Below are 16,845 nucleotides of genomic sequence, written 5' to 3'. Positions count from 1 at the left end.
CACACACACACACACACACACACACACGGCATTGGAATGAAAAAAACCAAACTAATTCTCCATTTTGTAGAATGCTGCAGAGGGGTTTAAGAAGTATCAGAAAAACTATGGAAACCCAAACACACACAAAACCCTGAAATCCTTAACTTTATCATTAAAATTTTGGGCTCAAGATTCATTGCCCATGATTTTTAAAAAAATTTTTCCATCCATAGAGTCAATAAAAGCAGCAAACATTAACTTTAGCACACTACTGTATTCCCAAGACTGTAAAAATGTTCACTATCAAATAGCTCCTGGACAGATATGAGTGATGTGCAGATTAACAATGAGTACATGGTCTCCTCTACCCATTTGACTTTCTGCTGCTGATCATCTCAATTATTCCATCTGAAAGTAGCCTCTAGCCACTGGTAGCTTCCACTCACCCTGATGGGCAGCATCAACATCAAAGGTCTCAAGCCTTGGCACCCACAGGTAGTACTGGAAAAGATAACACTCTGAAGCACTGAAGAATTGATTCCAGTCAGTTTAAACAATACTGATGGGCCAATGGTCTAAATGTATCAAGCATCTACATATAATTCTGTGCTCTAAAAGCAGTCAGGGACATCTTATCTTACACCCAGGGGAAGTTAAGTTTTACTGGAACTCTTGACCTAACAACAAGCCATATATCAGATGAAAGCTATTTTCCCAGGTTTCCTCAGTGTTGGGAGCTGACCAGCTGAAATTTCATTCTCTCTAAAATCTGTGCCTTTTGTTTCCAAATCTGCATTTTCATAATCATATCCATGTAATAATTCATAATATACAATATTTTGAACTGTATTACCATTCAATTCCAAGCTACAATTTGGGATGCTTATTTCTTTTAGCAGGTAATTGTAGTTCTAACTTAAAAGGGGGCGGGGCGGGGCGGGGAAGATTAGGGATGAAATATTTTGCCCCAACTTGACAAAAACCTTGATAGTCATCTTGTCTGCAGAAAGCTTTGGGAAGAATGAGAACAGGATAACTACCCTCCACGCAAGTGTCAAATTGGTGTCTAACAAAATGGTTGAGGGCTAATAAACAGAAGATGAATCCTGACAGAAGATTGTCTGACCAAGACAGTGGTGTTCCAGCTGTTCTGGATAGTATTGCACTCCTCGCTAAAGGATCGCGTTCACAACCTGGGAGTGCTGATTTCTCACTGGCCCAAGTAGCCTCTGAGGCATGAAGCTTATTCCACTATCCAAGACTAGCACATCCAAGGTTAGCTCTTTCTGGTTAGAGATTGTGGGGCCCAATTATCCATGCCCTGGGACCCTCCAGATTAATTACTACCTCTGAATGATGTGAGCGGCTGCCTTTCAAAGTATACCAGAAATTACTGCTAATCTAGATTATCAGATGCTAGGCTACAACTAGATGGGACAGTCCCTAGGAAACACATCTTGCCTGCCTTGAAACTGCTTCACAGTCCATTTCAAAGCACAATTCAAAGTGCTGTTGCTTACCTTTAAAGCCCCAAATGGCTTGAGACTTGAACACCCAAAGGCACCACAAAGACTTGCCCATAAAGATCAAAGGTCCTTTTCTAGGTGTTGGTGTTGGTAGAAACTGGTGAGAGGTCAGGCTTTAAAATATTCTCCCTATCTAATTCCCAACATCATTAGCCAATTAGAAATGCTTTCTGAAAAACCACATAGCCAGACCTGCTTCACTTGGCAACGTTCTACAAAGTGGAAGCCATCACTACAGCTCCATGAAGTCACAGTTCTCATATCTCTATGATTATTTTTATTTGTTACACTCATAATATTTACTGCATTCTGTGTATGCTTATATCAATTTTATATATTCATATTCTATATAGATGGCATCTGTATGCTACCACCTAAGATATAAGTTCTCTGCTTGGTTTACGATCAATATTTTTTAAATAAAAAAAGCTGAAATACAAAATTAAAAATTAAAAGTGTGTGTGTGTGTGTGTGTAGACCACATAAATACAACAAACTCTATACCATTTATTAATTTTTAAAAAATGGAGGCCCAGATTTCCTAAGTTATTTACAGGGTTTGATCACCAGAAAGGTTCTCACCTGCCACTGAAAATGACACCAGGGAAGCCTCCCAGGGAAGGCTATTCCTTAAATGAGGTGCCACTACCGAAAAGGCTGCCTCTCCCTGGAGGTTGTCCACCCACTTCACTTCATTCAGTGGTTGCACTCAAAGCAGGGTTTTGGGTAGGTACATAAAGGAGAAGACAGTCTTTCAGGTCTCCTCGTTCCAAACCACTCAGGGATTTAAAGGTGGTAAACTTTAAATTGTCCCCTCCCCATAGAATGGGAGCAAGGCACAGAACCACCTCTACTAGCAGTATGCTGATTATTTATCGAAGCTGGTTTGGGGTGAAATACATGAAACGGCAGTATTCAATGAAATATTCAATGAATCTATGCCATGTGACCATAGATTCGAAAACCAGCAGTGGGAGCCCACGCGAGCCACAGTAAACAGTAAATCTCTACCCATCCTATTTATGAAACAAGGATAAAGGGATGGTGCTCCAGAGGAATTAAGTAAGAGTGTTCATTGGGCAGTGGGGAATACATGTGATCTTTTAGAGGACTTTTTTTTTTCTGTAGCAGTTGACTGAAAACGCAAAGGAGTACAGTCTTGCAGTACTATTTTTAAAGAGCCTCTCAGCCTCCGCCTCCTCCCGCAGCCCAAGAGAATTGCATAATGATGCTAACCCTGGAGGGCTGCTTATGGCTCTGCAGTCCCAAGTGGCTCTTGCTCTCGGTAACCTCTTTAGACCAAGTGCCATTTTATAGATGTTTCATAACCTCAGCTGCTCAACAAGTAAAAAATAGCAAGGCTGGGAGAAAACACACACAGAGAGAACATGGTTCAGCCAAAGTTAAGCACAAAACAAAACAAAACAAAACAAAACAGGTGCTTAACTTTCCTCCATTGCGATGAGCAGGATTTAAAGGTGTTTCCATTTGTTTGAATAATGCGTAGATATGGAAACCATCCTTTCTCTAAAAGGCTTTGCGCCCATCCAAACTGGGAATTTTTGTGTGGGTGTGTTCTGCAACGTATCATTGACACAATAATAATAGCACATTAGCGATGGATTTACAATGCATTATCCACACATCATTCTGCTTTATTCAGTTGCTCTGCAATGTTTTCCCCGCTGCCCTTGGACTATTGCCATCTGGAGGAACACTATTGCACTATAGCACGTAGCAAAACCAGGACAAAAAAACAATCCAAAACATTTGTGAAATAAAAGGCCACAGAATTACCGCAGGAAATTAAGACCGGCATCGATTGGAACCAAAGCAGTAGGACTGCTCTGAAACATATAGAGATGCAAGCAGTATTGGAAGCAGAATCATGTCACTGTCATACATTGATGCAGTGGCGGAGGAAGACGGGTGCGGGCCGCTCCGGGTGTCATCACTGAGGGAGGGGGATGACAAAATGACAAAAATATGAGTTGTTTTTTTAAAAAAAACTTTTTAAAAAGGGCTTTTGTAACTTTTTTGTTCAGTCAACAAACGTAATGAAACACAGCTGGAACTGGGCACCACACCGTGGGGGCCGGCACTTACAGTGGGGCCTGCAGCATGCCTGAGCCACGCATCTCTCCTGGGAGTGACGTGGTGGCTTGAGTGCTTGCAGGCTCCATGCTGCCTGAAAGGGCAGCATGGGACTTGCGTCTGCCCTTCGCCTCTCCCTCAGCTGTCCTACAGCGGAGGCGGAGGCGGTGGAGAGGCTCTATGCAGCACACCCCGCCCCATGAGCAGCTCGCCCCACCCCTGGCTGCAGGACGCGCATGCTGCACCCAGCACCTGAGCGGCTAGCTATGCCGCTGCATTGATGAGCACAAATCACTAGTAAGGCACAATAAAAGAAACGTTTTTAGGGGCCTGTTGTGCATTTCAGCCTCATATACTTGGATTAATTCAGGGACAAGAGGGATGTCAGAAATATGGGGCCCCATCTCTGTTTTTTCTTTCCTTTTAATGCCGAAGCAGGAGCTGGGAGGGGAGGCACTGGCCAATGGGAGGTAGTGTGTTTCTCCTTTCAAATGTTCCCAGCCAGACTCTGAAACCAGAAGTGAACCTAGCAGGAAGAAAGTGGCCAAGGGTAGAGGGAAACATTTGCAGGGGAAACCTGAGGACTGCAGTCCCCTCCCCTCTCACCATATGTTTGCTGGGGTAAGACTTACTTTGGCCAGTGGGAGCTTCCTAGCTGCGGCATGTCCCCATGCTACAGGAAGGATGAAAGAACCAAGAGGATGGGTTTCCTCCCGCATGAACACCACCCAACTGCCAATACAACTACATCCGAGAACCCTGCCCTAAGGTCCATTCACTCCTGCACACTTCAGCCTGGCATGCTGAGATTGGGGTGTGCTTTCTCATTACTCATCCACCTGAAGGTGCTTCATCAACAACTTGAGTCACTCATCCACCTGAAGGTGCTTCATCAACAACTTGTACCTGGCTGACAGTCCCCAAAAATTACAAGTTACTTGCATCCCCCCAAAAGTACATGCTACCTCCAGAACAGTGTTCCAACCAAAGATAAGACACCCACTGGAGGGCAAGGGGAGTGGCAGAGAAGGGGGAGAATACAGAGAGGTAAGGATAAGCTTTTTGCTTCTTCTGCCTTACCCTCTCCCCGCACCATAAATCCACGTACATTCACATGAACACACACACACACACACACACACACACACACACACACACACACACTATGCAGTATTTTAAAAATTGACAAGTTGTTAAAATTGTACCATATGTGTGCCATTACACCAAGAATGGGCACATTTCAACATAGCACTGGCCCTCCATCGCAAAGCAACTGAGTTGCAGCCTGAAAATTTAAGGCTCACCTGACATAATTTATTTGTGAACCTGTTCCAATAAATTCAATTATTTAATGCTGCTGCTTCACATAAGCAGCATATTTGTGGCACACAGAGCATTAGGGCCTGAGGGGTCATAGTGAAGTTATTGATTGAAGTCAAAGTAACCAAATTTATCCCCCGCTCAAAAACACTGCCAGTTATCCAGCTCCCTCCTTGTTCAGTGTTATTAATATTTCCTCCGCTCCCTGTCTCTAGCTATAAATATTTCTAGACTCCTGCATTAAATAGGCACAAGGGAAGAAATCACTCCACATCGCAATGTCTAGTCTTTGCAACAGACACCTGCAATGATCTTTTAGGAATATTTTTAACAGCATATGGGTTTACTTCCTCATGCATGCACACTTTATGTAATTCCCAAGGTCCTAGCTGTCTCTCTAAAAATACCAGCATGAAACCAGCGTTCCTTCCTTTTCAAAGAACAGTTGACTGAGAAAGGTATCCGTAAGCTGCTTCCAGCACTGACTACACCTGGTTAGCATTTTCAAAGTCTTATGTGGTGAAAAAATGCATGAAACCAGCGTTCCTTCCTTTTCAAAGAACAGTTGACTGAGAAAGGTATCCGTAAGCTGCTTCCAGCACTGACTACACCTGGTTAGCATTTTCAAAGTCTTATGTGGTGAAAAAAGAAGAGTCACAATGAGTGTCAGGAGTTCCCAGTGAAATCAGTGGGGGCCTCTGTGCTTATACGTTGGATTTGGTTACATTCAAGGGTCGTATTTTGGCAATGTTGTACTTGTGGTCTCAGAAAAGTCAACTCATCAGTTTGATAATATTTGAAGATCCAGACACTGGCCAGGATATACAAAGAATTCAGCATTCACGTGCATACACTGAGTCCCATTCTTTAAGTAGCAGCTTAAATGGATTGCATAAGCCAATCCCAAAACTCAGGACAGTGTTTATCAAATTCATTGAATGCAGTGTGAGGAGCAGCTGTTGGGGAAAAGAAATATGAGAAGTCATTTTGGGTGCATGCAAGCCACTTCTCCCACGTACTGTCCTGACCAAAGAAAGGCAATATGGTCTGGGAATGCCAGTAGAAGCCTGGCTTCAGTGGACTGAGTGCCCCATCCTTCTTCTGGATTAATAACTATTCATGCCAGATGGCTATATTTTCTGAGAGAGAGTGAAGGCAGCAGTATTTTAAATTGCAGTTAGCACTCAAACTCTGTCGGTTATTCATAATGTGAAGGGGGTTTCCACGCATACAGAAAAGGCGGTCTGTTCTTTCAACATGTATGCAAAAATGCAAACCAAGTTTAAAATAATTCGGAATAGAAGAAACCTTCAAAAATACAGCTTGAGACAGAATCTTTAAAATCCTGCAGACAGTCCGTTTAAATCCCATTGAAGTAAATTCCACAGCAACATACAAGACTGCAACCTTACTTGTAGCAAAATCCAATTATGTTACAGGGATTCATAAATATACTTGAGATGTGTTTTAGATCAAGTCGTTTCAGTTACTGAAGTAAATCCTTAAAATCCACTAATCTTTTGCTCCAAATAATCCCTGGTCACATAATTAGTCCTGTTAAAAGGATTACAAGCATTCCGTGACATCCAGGTAACTGAAAAAAGCTAATTATTTTCAAATTCCTTCTAGTATTATCTGAGTGGTATTAGAATAAAACAGGACTGGCCCCATTATTTAATAATAATTCACCATTCTAAAACCCCTGAGTGACTTGGCATGCGACATCTTCAGTAGCTGCAAATTCCTAAAACTTCACAGAATATACACATGAATTACGTTGAAACCGAACACTGTATTGAAAGCTTCCATGTCACATTCTAAATTCATTGGTTGGGAGGCAAGAAAACCACATGTACGAGAGAAGCAATCTCTTCCTCAAGAAGAATTCTGAAATACCTGACTTGCACAGGCAATTCAATTTTTTTTTACTTTAGGTGGCTCAAATGTAGATTGGGCAAAGTAGAAAAATCCGAACAATGTGGTAAGGCTCTGTAAGCACAAAGTTACTTGCTTCTGTTCCCTGTTTTATGTGCTCTCCTTTCTTTCTTTCTTTTACATAAACCATAGGAAACTGGGTTGAAACTGTGATCTCCAGGGATAGTTCTCCAGCATTGTAATACCAACAGCAAACTGTACCCACGATTTCTTCTTCTTTGAAAAAAATGGAGACCCCCCACCAACAGAATTGCACTTGTGTTTGGGATCTGCCATTGGAAAGCCCTGTGCAGAATTTAAAAGCACTTCTGCCATTCGTAGCATCTTGTCCTCAAATGCTCATCAGCGTTGCACCAAATGATGCTACGATCTGTTTGCTGTTCCCGAACAAGCCTCACAAGTTTGTGTTTAGTGCTGTCTTCCAAATATAGTGTCCGAAGGAAACAGTTCATTTCTCCCCTTGAGTGGAAGGAATCTGTTATCACTTTGTACTAAGATTCTGTTTTGTGATGAGAATCCCCCACTGCCCACCGACCCCAGGCATGAATATGTGTGTGTGTTTGTAGCTGTGAAGTGATTTCAGAGGGAAACACGCACACACCAATACCTCATTTTGTACAAAGGGCAAAATAAGAGTTGTACAGCTTCACTGGAGAAACTATAGGAAACTATATGAAATGATCTTTCTATAGGAAATGGCACAAACACATTATTTATAATAAAGCTAACAGTGTGACTTCTTAGAAAGAAAACTGGATGGTGCTTAGCTCATTTGCCTGTCTTATTTCCAACTCACTTACAGGCAAGCCCAGTGGGTTTCAACTTGCTTCCAAACATGTATACCACTGCAGTTTTTCATTGTTATTAATGCAACAATAAATTGAAATGTGTACCAAAATCAGTTAAAGACGCATGACTTTTCTTGACACATATTATCCTGTCTCCAGTATCATACAATACATTTTTTTTATGCACGCTACAACCTCTATCGTTATAATAATTATAAAATGATACAGTATATAGTTTAAAACTTTGGTTGGACATGCATTCTTATCCACATAAGTGTGCAGGTTAAAACAGCACTATGTCTTTATTCCTCATATATCAGCCTAGCATGGTGAGGGAATGTAGAAAGAGCAATAATAATGGAAATGTTTGCTTCAGAAACTAGGCTGCAAGTATTTTTACGTGTGCGGGGGGGGGGGCATGCACAAATATATATGGGGTTGCTAGAGATCCAAGTGCATAGGTTTTGGATTAAGATATGCAAGGGTACTACAGTGTCTAAGGTGAGTCTCCAATGTCCTCATTAGCAGTAGTATTTGAGCATACAAATATTCCTTGATGGCACTTTAATGTGAGACTTCCTCCTTTTGCAAGCTCAACGTAACAACCATTTTGCAAGATGAAGCCTGGCTCTGCCACTACAAATATTTGGGAACATGAATTCAGTGCCTTTCATCTCAGCCGTTAATTCGGAACAGCAGAAATGTGGTTTACTTTGCTTACAGATATGATCCCATATGGAAACGCTTAATTTTTTGACAGGCCACAGAAACATTCCTACTAACCTCTATTGTCACAGTTAAGAAGACATTTCAAGATGTAACCAGTGTCCCAAATCATCTAGGGGTAATTCTGCAGTATCACTGAGTGTTCCAAATAAAATGACTCTTGGTATACCAAAACACTAACTCAGAAGTTTCTTATGAAATCTAATAAATTTTGATTTATGAAATCAAAATTTATCTGGCAGGTTTATTTGAAAATCACAGGTGCATAAGGCACTACATAGTATTAAACAACTTAATTTCATTTAATCCTACTGATGCCAGGAAAGGGGGATGGAGTGGGTGGCCTGGCGCTTAAAAATGAAATGAGGAAAGCAAAAAATGGATGACACAAATCAGAAACATCTGACATACCTGCAGATTGTGAGTATCTTGATCAAGAGATTGAACCACAGTTGTAAGTCTGAGATCTACTCTTACATCAACTATTTACTGGTAAAGCCATTTAAGGATGCCTGCTCTTGTCAGAATAAAGGGTAAGCCCCCTCACTGATTTTAACAGAACCTGTGAGCCAACATCTCTCTTCATTCCCTCTTAAGTAGCTCTGCTTTAGGCTACAGAGATTAGGCTTTTAAGATTTCTAAAGCAACAAGAAAGAACAGGGCCATTAAAAGCATGTAATGTAGCATCATGCCACACTCTAATTAACTCACTTCACTAAGCCTATTTTTCAGGGTTTTAAAGGGGGGCAAATAAAGAAAGGAGTCAGCATTAGTTAATCTCAAAATCTATATCTTTCTTCTGCTGCTTTAACCCATTACAATATGATGCATTTAAAATTGTGTAGGTGTTGTGACTGGCTTCTTTTAGGTCATGATTACAGATTACAGGTGACAGAACCTAGTGTTGTAACATTTATCCCACAACACAGGAGAAGCCAATATGGTGCACTCCAGGTGTTACTGGCCAGGTGTAGTCCAATAACATCTTGGAGGGCACCACCTTGTCTGTCCCTGCTATCGTGTTTCTCTGATAGCACACACAAAAAGCCTTCCACACCTGGAAACAGTTTTTTTCTGGACATCTAAACACTAATCTCGTTTCACATGTACACAGAGCCACGTTCTTACTGTCCATACTCCACTCACCTGTTTGGCTAAGCTGGGATGTGCTTCTGCTTCTTCGAGATACCATGGCAACCACTTTGGCACTAAGGCTGGACCGTCTTTTCTTCCCACCTGTTCCAACCGTACCAACTGCAGTGTCTGATTGACTCCCATCGTTATGTTCCAGCTTATACACCTCTCCACTCACACTTGTGCTCTTTGTGATGATTCTCCCTGAAGTCCCCATCCGTCTGCCTTGCATTTTAGGAGTAAACGTACTATATTTACAAAGTAAAAACATACATGTACATTTGAATTATGCTTGTCTTTATAACAAGATCTTTAAATCTAAAAAAAGAACCCAACACATCATAGTAAAACTGACTCTTTCCCCAATAGAAAATATTGCTAAGTATACTTTCAAATTATTTGATACCCAAGTACACAACTGTATTCTAATTCCTGAAATTCATGCCCCCCCTGTTCCTAATTGAAATTGATGTTTGACTTCCAACTTCTCATTTTAACTCTGTTCTGTGTTCGGTCACAGAATTTGAATGCTAGTGCACTTGCTAGGGCTTTAAGAATCGATGGAATTTTACCCATTCAAAATGAAGGATACTAGAATGCAATCTAAGTAATAATCACTTTCCTAGGATTTACACAAAAATATACTTATGGTCATAGAAAATAAAAGAACAAAGACATGTACCCACTCGATATATATTCTGATCAAAACAAGCCTTGCTATAAAATGTAATGTAACAGGGTAAATATTCCTCATTGATGTAAATGGTTCTGATGAAAAACTGAGGTTTCACAGCACATGGTGATCTATTTACAAAAGATTAGTTGATCTATTTATGATTTTCAAAACAAAAACCACAAAAAGTAACCTGCATTAAGTCATCATTAAATATATAAAGTATGTGTTGTTCCGTTTTTCCCTCAGCAAAGCTTTTGTGCTTCATAGCATAAGCTTGCCCAAGATAGCTGGGCTGGTGGGAAGCAGCGGGAGTATAATTAATATGTTCTTATTTCCTGTAGAATTTCTCATGCCAAAAGCAGTGTGTGTGTGTGTGTGTGTGTGTGTGTGTGTAGATAATTTTATTTGGATTTCTCATTCATTCCGCATTTACAGCTTGAAACTGGCAATAACGCTAAAAGCAAAATTACTGTATATTCCTGCGTATAAGACTACTTTTTAACCCAGGAAAATCTTCTCAAAAGTCGGGGGTCGTCTTATACGCTGGGTCGTATTTCTTATATGGCGAGTATACAGTGGTACCTCTACTTACGAATAACTTTACTTACGAATGTTTCTACTTACGAACGGAGCTCCGTCCGCCATCTTGGATGCGGTTTAGATAGGATTTTTTCTACTTACGAATTTTTAAATAGGGTTGCTTCAACTTACGAATTTTTTCTCCCAATGTATTCCTATGGGATTCGACTTACAATTTTTTTCGACTTACGAATTGGGGTTCGGAATGCATTAAATTCGTAAGTAGAGGTACCACTGTATCCCAAACTCTATATTTTAACTGGAAAAGTTGGGGGTCGTCTTATACGCCCAGTCATCTTATATGCCAGAATATACGGTAAATAAAACAAGTAGAGCCCTGCAATAAAATGTATCCCTGACAAACATGCTACTTGAGTCTGTGGCAAAGTAGTGAGCATTAAAGACCAGAAGTCCTGCTCTTACTTGGGTCTTCTTTCATCTGCATTTTTGGTAGCTTTTTAGAAGTTTCTGAACATTTGCAACTGCAATCTGTATGCAAGTCAATGGCGCGTGACTTCTGCATGAAATTGACTGCACTGCCCAAGCTTGTGTCCCAGGCACATTATTTTGGTGCGGCTAATGCAGCAAAAACAAGGCAGGAGGCTGCAGTTATGAGTTTCCAGTCTCTGCGGCCACAGCAGGCATTGTGATTTGCCAGTGGTTTGGGCCCCCAGAAGCCTGTCTCCACTGCCTCTTGAAACAGATGGATGCCAACAACTGTTTGGCCTGGGAGGAACTCTGAGAGGGTAACACAAGTAGTCTCACTATAACAGCAGGGCTGCAGAGAGAAAGCAGCTCTTTCAGCACAGGCCTCTAACCAGAGGCAAATTTAGGAGAGTGCAACTGGATTGGTCGCACTGGGTCCTGAGCCTCGGAGATGCTGCAACTACTGTATGACTTAGAATGGAGTGAGAGAGTTAACTACACTGTGAGGTTAGTTATTACTACTCTCTGAGCCCAACACACAATGTGGGAACAAAAGCAATGGTTGCCAGAAGAGGATTGGTATAATCTTCTATCTCAACCTCAACATAACCTTCATCCTGCAATACCTCTGGACCACATTGCAAGGCTCTGGTTTACCAAACAGAGACTGACCTGCAGTATTCTGTGTGAACTAGACTGCAAGGCTGCCATCTGTTACTCTCTTTCAGTTACAGCCTCTTCCAACCTGCAATATCAGGACAGTGAAGTGCAGTTGCTTTGGAATTAGCATCAGCAGTGGCTGTGTAGTTTGTGTGTGCCTATGATTCGCTGAATTAGAAAGAGCATGAATTCTTCTCTTTGCCACTACCTTTTGATTTTATTAGGGGGTGGAGTTGACACACTGGTGTCCAATCCCAGTAACATTAAAATCCTGCATTTCTCCATTGATTTCTATGGGTAGCTCCCACTTCTATCCCTGGGGACATTTTAAAATTGGGTGAATCAATAAGTGACCCTTCCAGACATTTCCTCTGTACCCTTTCTATCCCTGCCCCCAAGTTGTTCCTTCTTGGCCTTTCAACATTCCATTCCACTGAGTTATTATGAAGCTGTTCAATCAACCATCACTCCTCTCGGCTGATAAGATTTCTCTTGCAGATATTTTTGCTGATATCTCTCCCTTGTGCATGGATCGTGTAATTTTAGCTATACAAGTCTGAGCAAGGGGAGACCTGAATTGGCATTTGTATATAGAATTGTTTGCAAATTGCTTATTAAAACACTCAGATACAGGGTCAGGATTCACTATGCCCCATCTGCATAACTCTGCCCATTAAATGCCAACCCACAATTAACATGGCTTACAGCACTCAGAGAACATGTTTGTGTTTAAGCTTTGGCAAGCATGTCTCCAAGAGCAGGAAGCCTAAGAGCTGTGGGGCAGTCACTATGAATATGTCTCACTTTATAGTACAAACATACCAGGCCAGTCAGATGGTACAGTAAAAAAACATTTGCAGATGACAAATAGGCTGTGAGGCATTTACTCTGTGGGTTATGCAGGGGTTTGGTCAAAGCAAAACACTTTTTAATGCTGCAACTCTGAAGTGAAGTGTCATAGAGACTCATCTCCATCCGGAGGAAGAGTTGCCACATAAAATGTGTTACAATAATCTGGCCTTGAGGTTAGAAAGACATGAATGATGGGTACTAAGTCCGGCTGAAACAAAAACGATTGCAGCCTTTTCACCAGACAGCTAGTGAAAAGTGAGACTATTAACCATAGGAAACAGCTTCCAGGTACAGTGATGAATCAAAATAGTTTGAGGCTGCACACCTGAAGCATCAGGGAAGGCTGAAATATCCCCTCTTATGGATGTCTCTATCCCTTTGAGGTCACAGTAGCTGCCAATTATCACCACAGCTATCTTGTCTGGGTTCAGCATCAACGAGCTTCCCAACATCTCATATCTCACCAAGGTGAGTTAGTGGTTAAGCACTGTGATTGCAGGGCTTGGGTTGAATCAGACTGGAAGGCAGATCAAGACCTGCAGACTGTTAAATTAAATGCTGAATTATGTTTTTGACACTGGGGTGTCATTTCTGTGGGACTCGAGCATTCATGAAACTGCCACTGAGTAGTTTCACACATTCTTGGCAGGAAGATGGAAAAGTCTGCTTACTTGCTCAGTGTTTCCTTGGGACTCAACTGCAGTGGACCTCAGGAAACCAGCTTCTTCATCCAACCCATTTAAAGTGTGTATGATAGGGCTGCAGTGTGAGGTCATACAAAGACAATGAACATCTGTATGCTGATCACACAGCTGCGCCTCTTGCTTAAGACAAAATACAGGGGGCTATTCAAAGCACACTTTGCTGGGATAAGCAGAATTAGCTCGGAGGGGGTGAAATCATCAGTTTAATGTCCAGATTCCTTCATTTAACTGGTATGTGAATGGCAACTGTACAGCTCTGAAATATTATCTAACCTTAATCCCACCCCCACCCCTCATATCTCTGCCAGATTTTTCAGTAAGTAAACAAAATTAGTATGCATTAGCAATGACAATGTCATTTTATTTCTCTAATGAAATGACTGTTTGAAACCAAGGACAGTTTCACTGAGAACATCTTATTTCATCTTGCGTACATAAATCTGAACACCCCAAGGAACTGTCCCACTTTGCTAAAGGGATAATTCCACTAGATGAAATTATAACGGATCAGAACATCCAACATCTATAGCCATTAGTACCACATATATCTGCCCATAAGAAGGCCCTACTAAGATCAGTATGGCTTACTTCTACACGTGTATAGTATTGCAACCTTTATTTTCTAAGTAAATGGAATGGGAGGACCTGCATATTGCCAGGTATAAATTCCGCTCAATTCAAAGTGTCTACGGTATATACAACTAGGGATTTGGGGTGGGGGGTGGGGGTTCATTCTGTTTCTACTTTAATGCTAGCCTATCTCATCCACATTTTCCAATTGAATTGAATGCTTCCAATTGAATTGAAAAACAGGCGTTCTTTGAAATTCACTCTCCCCCCAGTTTTGTGTTGCAGTTCTCCAGCCAAATAATGTGTACAAAGTCATGTATATTAAGGGAAATAAAAATGCATATATTAGTGCCATATATAAATGGAGCAACATATAAAATAATTGTAATAGGGGAAATTGCTTCCAAAAAATATGTGTATCAGGCAAAATTGGCTTATATGGACATGCTGTGAAATCTTGAAATAAATAGGGATGCAGAACTGTCATTATTGGTGGACTGCAGGTAAAATTAGATGATTCTGAAGAAATAATGTTACTTCATGCTGTTTTATCCCAGTATAATTTCAACTGTAGTGATTTATTTTGAAACGAAAAGCACTGAGATAACAATTAACAGAAAAAATCCTCATTTAAGGGGAACATGAAGAGGTTGCGCACAAGGAACACATCAAAGCCCCATAGAGGTGTTTTTGTTTTGGGAGGGATGACATAAGCACAATGACTCCTGACACATGTAGCGCACCAAGCTTACAATGATAATAGTAAGGTGTCCTAGGAAACTACATTTCCTAGGATCCCAGGAGCCATTTTTGAAAAGATGGACTTTAAAAATAAAGTTTTTGATACGTCATAGGAATCTGCCACTCCAAGAAAAAGAGATGACAGTGCTGTTGGTTACATATAATTCCTTGTTCCTACTTAAACAAGCTCTCTGCATTAGAATTGAATTTTTGTTTCTTGGAACTTTCTAAAGCAGCCTCTCATGCCACACTGCAAATGACTGAAAATCAGAAGACTCTTGAAAGTTGTTTGTGAAATCTTATGGGCATCTGAAGTTCAAAAATGAAAGATAAAAACTCCCACTGGGAAGGCCCAAGCCCTTGAAACAGTCTAAAATAGATCTTCAAATTCTGCCTCATGGATTTTTGTCCTGCTTGGAGGCCATGTCCCTCTCAGCAGAAGACACACACCCAAATCCAGTGGCACTTTCCGCAAGTGAGTTTTCACACAACGAAAAACTCTATTCCCTTCTCTAATCCATAATTCCCTGGACTAGTGATTTAATAATCCAAGGTCTCAAAAATTCCCTGGAGGCTTTTCAGGGAGGGGAGAGGGGCTGCCATTAGACAGAAAAGATGAAAGCCCCCCACCCCACGGTGCTTTGGATCCTAGATGCCAACATTTTATATGAAAGCACTGATTTTCAAGTTAAACGTCACTACCATTTTCTTAATGCTTCACTTCAGTAGTGTGAACCCAATTAATTGGAACAAATTAAAAGGGCATTCTCTAATCATTAAATGGTATTAAAATTAGGCAACATGCAAAAACAATATAATTAAATCACTTTGAAATTACCAAGGTCACATTTAGAAATGAAGGTCAATCATACACACACACACACACACACACACACACACAAGCATAATCATATTGATGATTGCATCAATTTGATTTAATTAATGTCATAGTTTGTAACCATTTTTTGACTCTGTGGAGTTGTACATAAAATGATCACAAAACTGAAAGTAAATGTAATTAAACAATTTCATAGATACTTATCAGCTGCTTTCTACAGAAACTCACCTATGTACTCTATGAAAATACATCTTACTCCGTAATCAACGTAGTCACAATCGCCTCTGAAATAGTAAATTTTAGTGCACTTTTTCAGGAGTGTTCATCTTTTAGCAAGAGAAATCTTTGTTCAGTAGCAGGCCAACTCCTATTCCATATAGTAAGGAATCAGCAGCATTTTAATAATCCAGGATCTTCCTTGCTGTCAATATATAGGGTTTAATGACTCTAGTCTTTAGACAGAATCACGCTGACTTGTGCCAGAGCTAGTTGGAATGCTTCTGCCTTCTCTGTCAAATACAGAATCACATACTAATTCTGAGCCCCTATGGAGTTCTTTACAAGGAGATTGCTCATGAATGCTAATAACTTGAGAGTATGTAACACTCCTGGACGAAAGGAAAAGATAATCACTTCCCTTTAATGAGGAACATAATATTTCTAAAAATAAACTACCCACTGTTATTCAAAGTGTGCCACACTGAAGTGCTACCTCAGATCATCTACAGTTGGCCATTCTGTCAGCAGCACAAAAACTCTGGAGCTAGGACAAATAATCAGTCAGGCAAGGTTGCGGTTCTCTGCAAATATGCTTGGTGATAAGCCCCATTCAAGTCAGCAGAAGCTATATCTGAGTAAACATGCATTGTCTTAGAGAGTAACTATGATGTAAAACCAAACTGGATGCTTCAGTAGACTAAATGTGATATGATTCACAAAAGCTAGCCGTCTGTCGATTCCAACACTTGCCTTTGCATTCATGTCTACAACTCTAACAATTCAAGTGTTGGTTGTCTAATAATAAAATCTTCTCATTAGTAGGTGCTCAGTCTTGTTGGTCTAGGGACATAGTGAGCAACTTGAGATCAGCACCATGGACCAGTGTACCAAATACGTATGGCATATTCTGAGCTGGTGACCTACATTCATAGCAATGAACTTGGTAGATGCCAAATGATGATGAACAACCTGCTGCTGTTCTAAGACAATATGATGATGATGATGATGAACTTGTTGGCTTCACATGTGGAATCATAGAATTGTAGAGTTAGAAAGGATCCAAAGGGTCATCTGA

At 40.8% G+C, this 16,845-nt stretch overlaps 1 protein-coding gene across 23 annotated transcripts in view; it reads right to left on the bottom strand.

Moving 5' to 3' along the window:
• The window catches only part of RIMS1 (regulating synaptic membrane exocytosis 1), a 225,102-nt gene that overhangs the window by 16,560 nt on the left and 191,697 nt on the right, over positions 1 to 16,845 (bottom strand). For 15 of the 23 annotated variants that reach the window (XM_060272539.1, XM_060272523.1, XM_035109623.2 and 12 more), the window contains one exon: positions 9,518 to 9,753. The exons of 7 other annotated variants lie outside the window; for them this stretch is intronic. In XM_060272539.1, the coding sequence (XP_060128522.1) occupies positions 9,518 to 9,753 (236 nt within the window). The remainder of the gene's footprint in view (positions 1 to 9,517; positions 9,754 to 16,845) is intronic. One more of the 23 variants, XM_060272538.1, reaches the window with a different exon arrangement.

Source organism: Zootoca vivipara, chromosome 3 (genome assembly GCF_963506605.1).
Source record: "Zootoca vivipara chromosome 3, rZooViv1.1, whole genome shotgun sequence".
NCBI classification, from domain to species: domain Eukaryota; kingdom Metazoa; phylum Chordata; class Lepidosauria; order Squamata; family Lacertidae; genus Zootoca; species Zootoca vivipara.
Note: the sequence above shows the minus strand (reverse complement) of the source record. Positions and strands in the feature narration are given on the sequence as shown.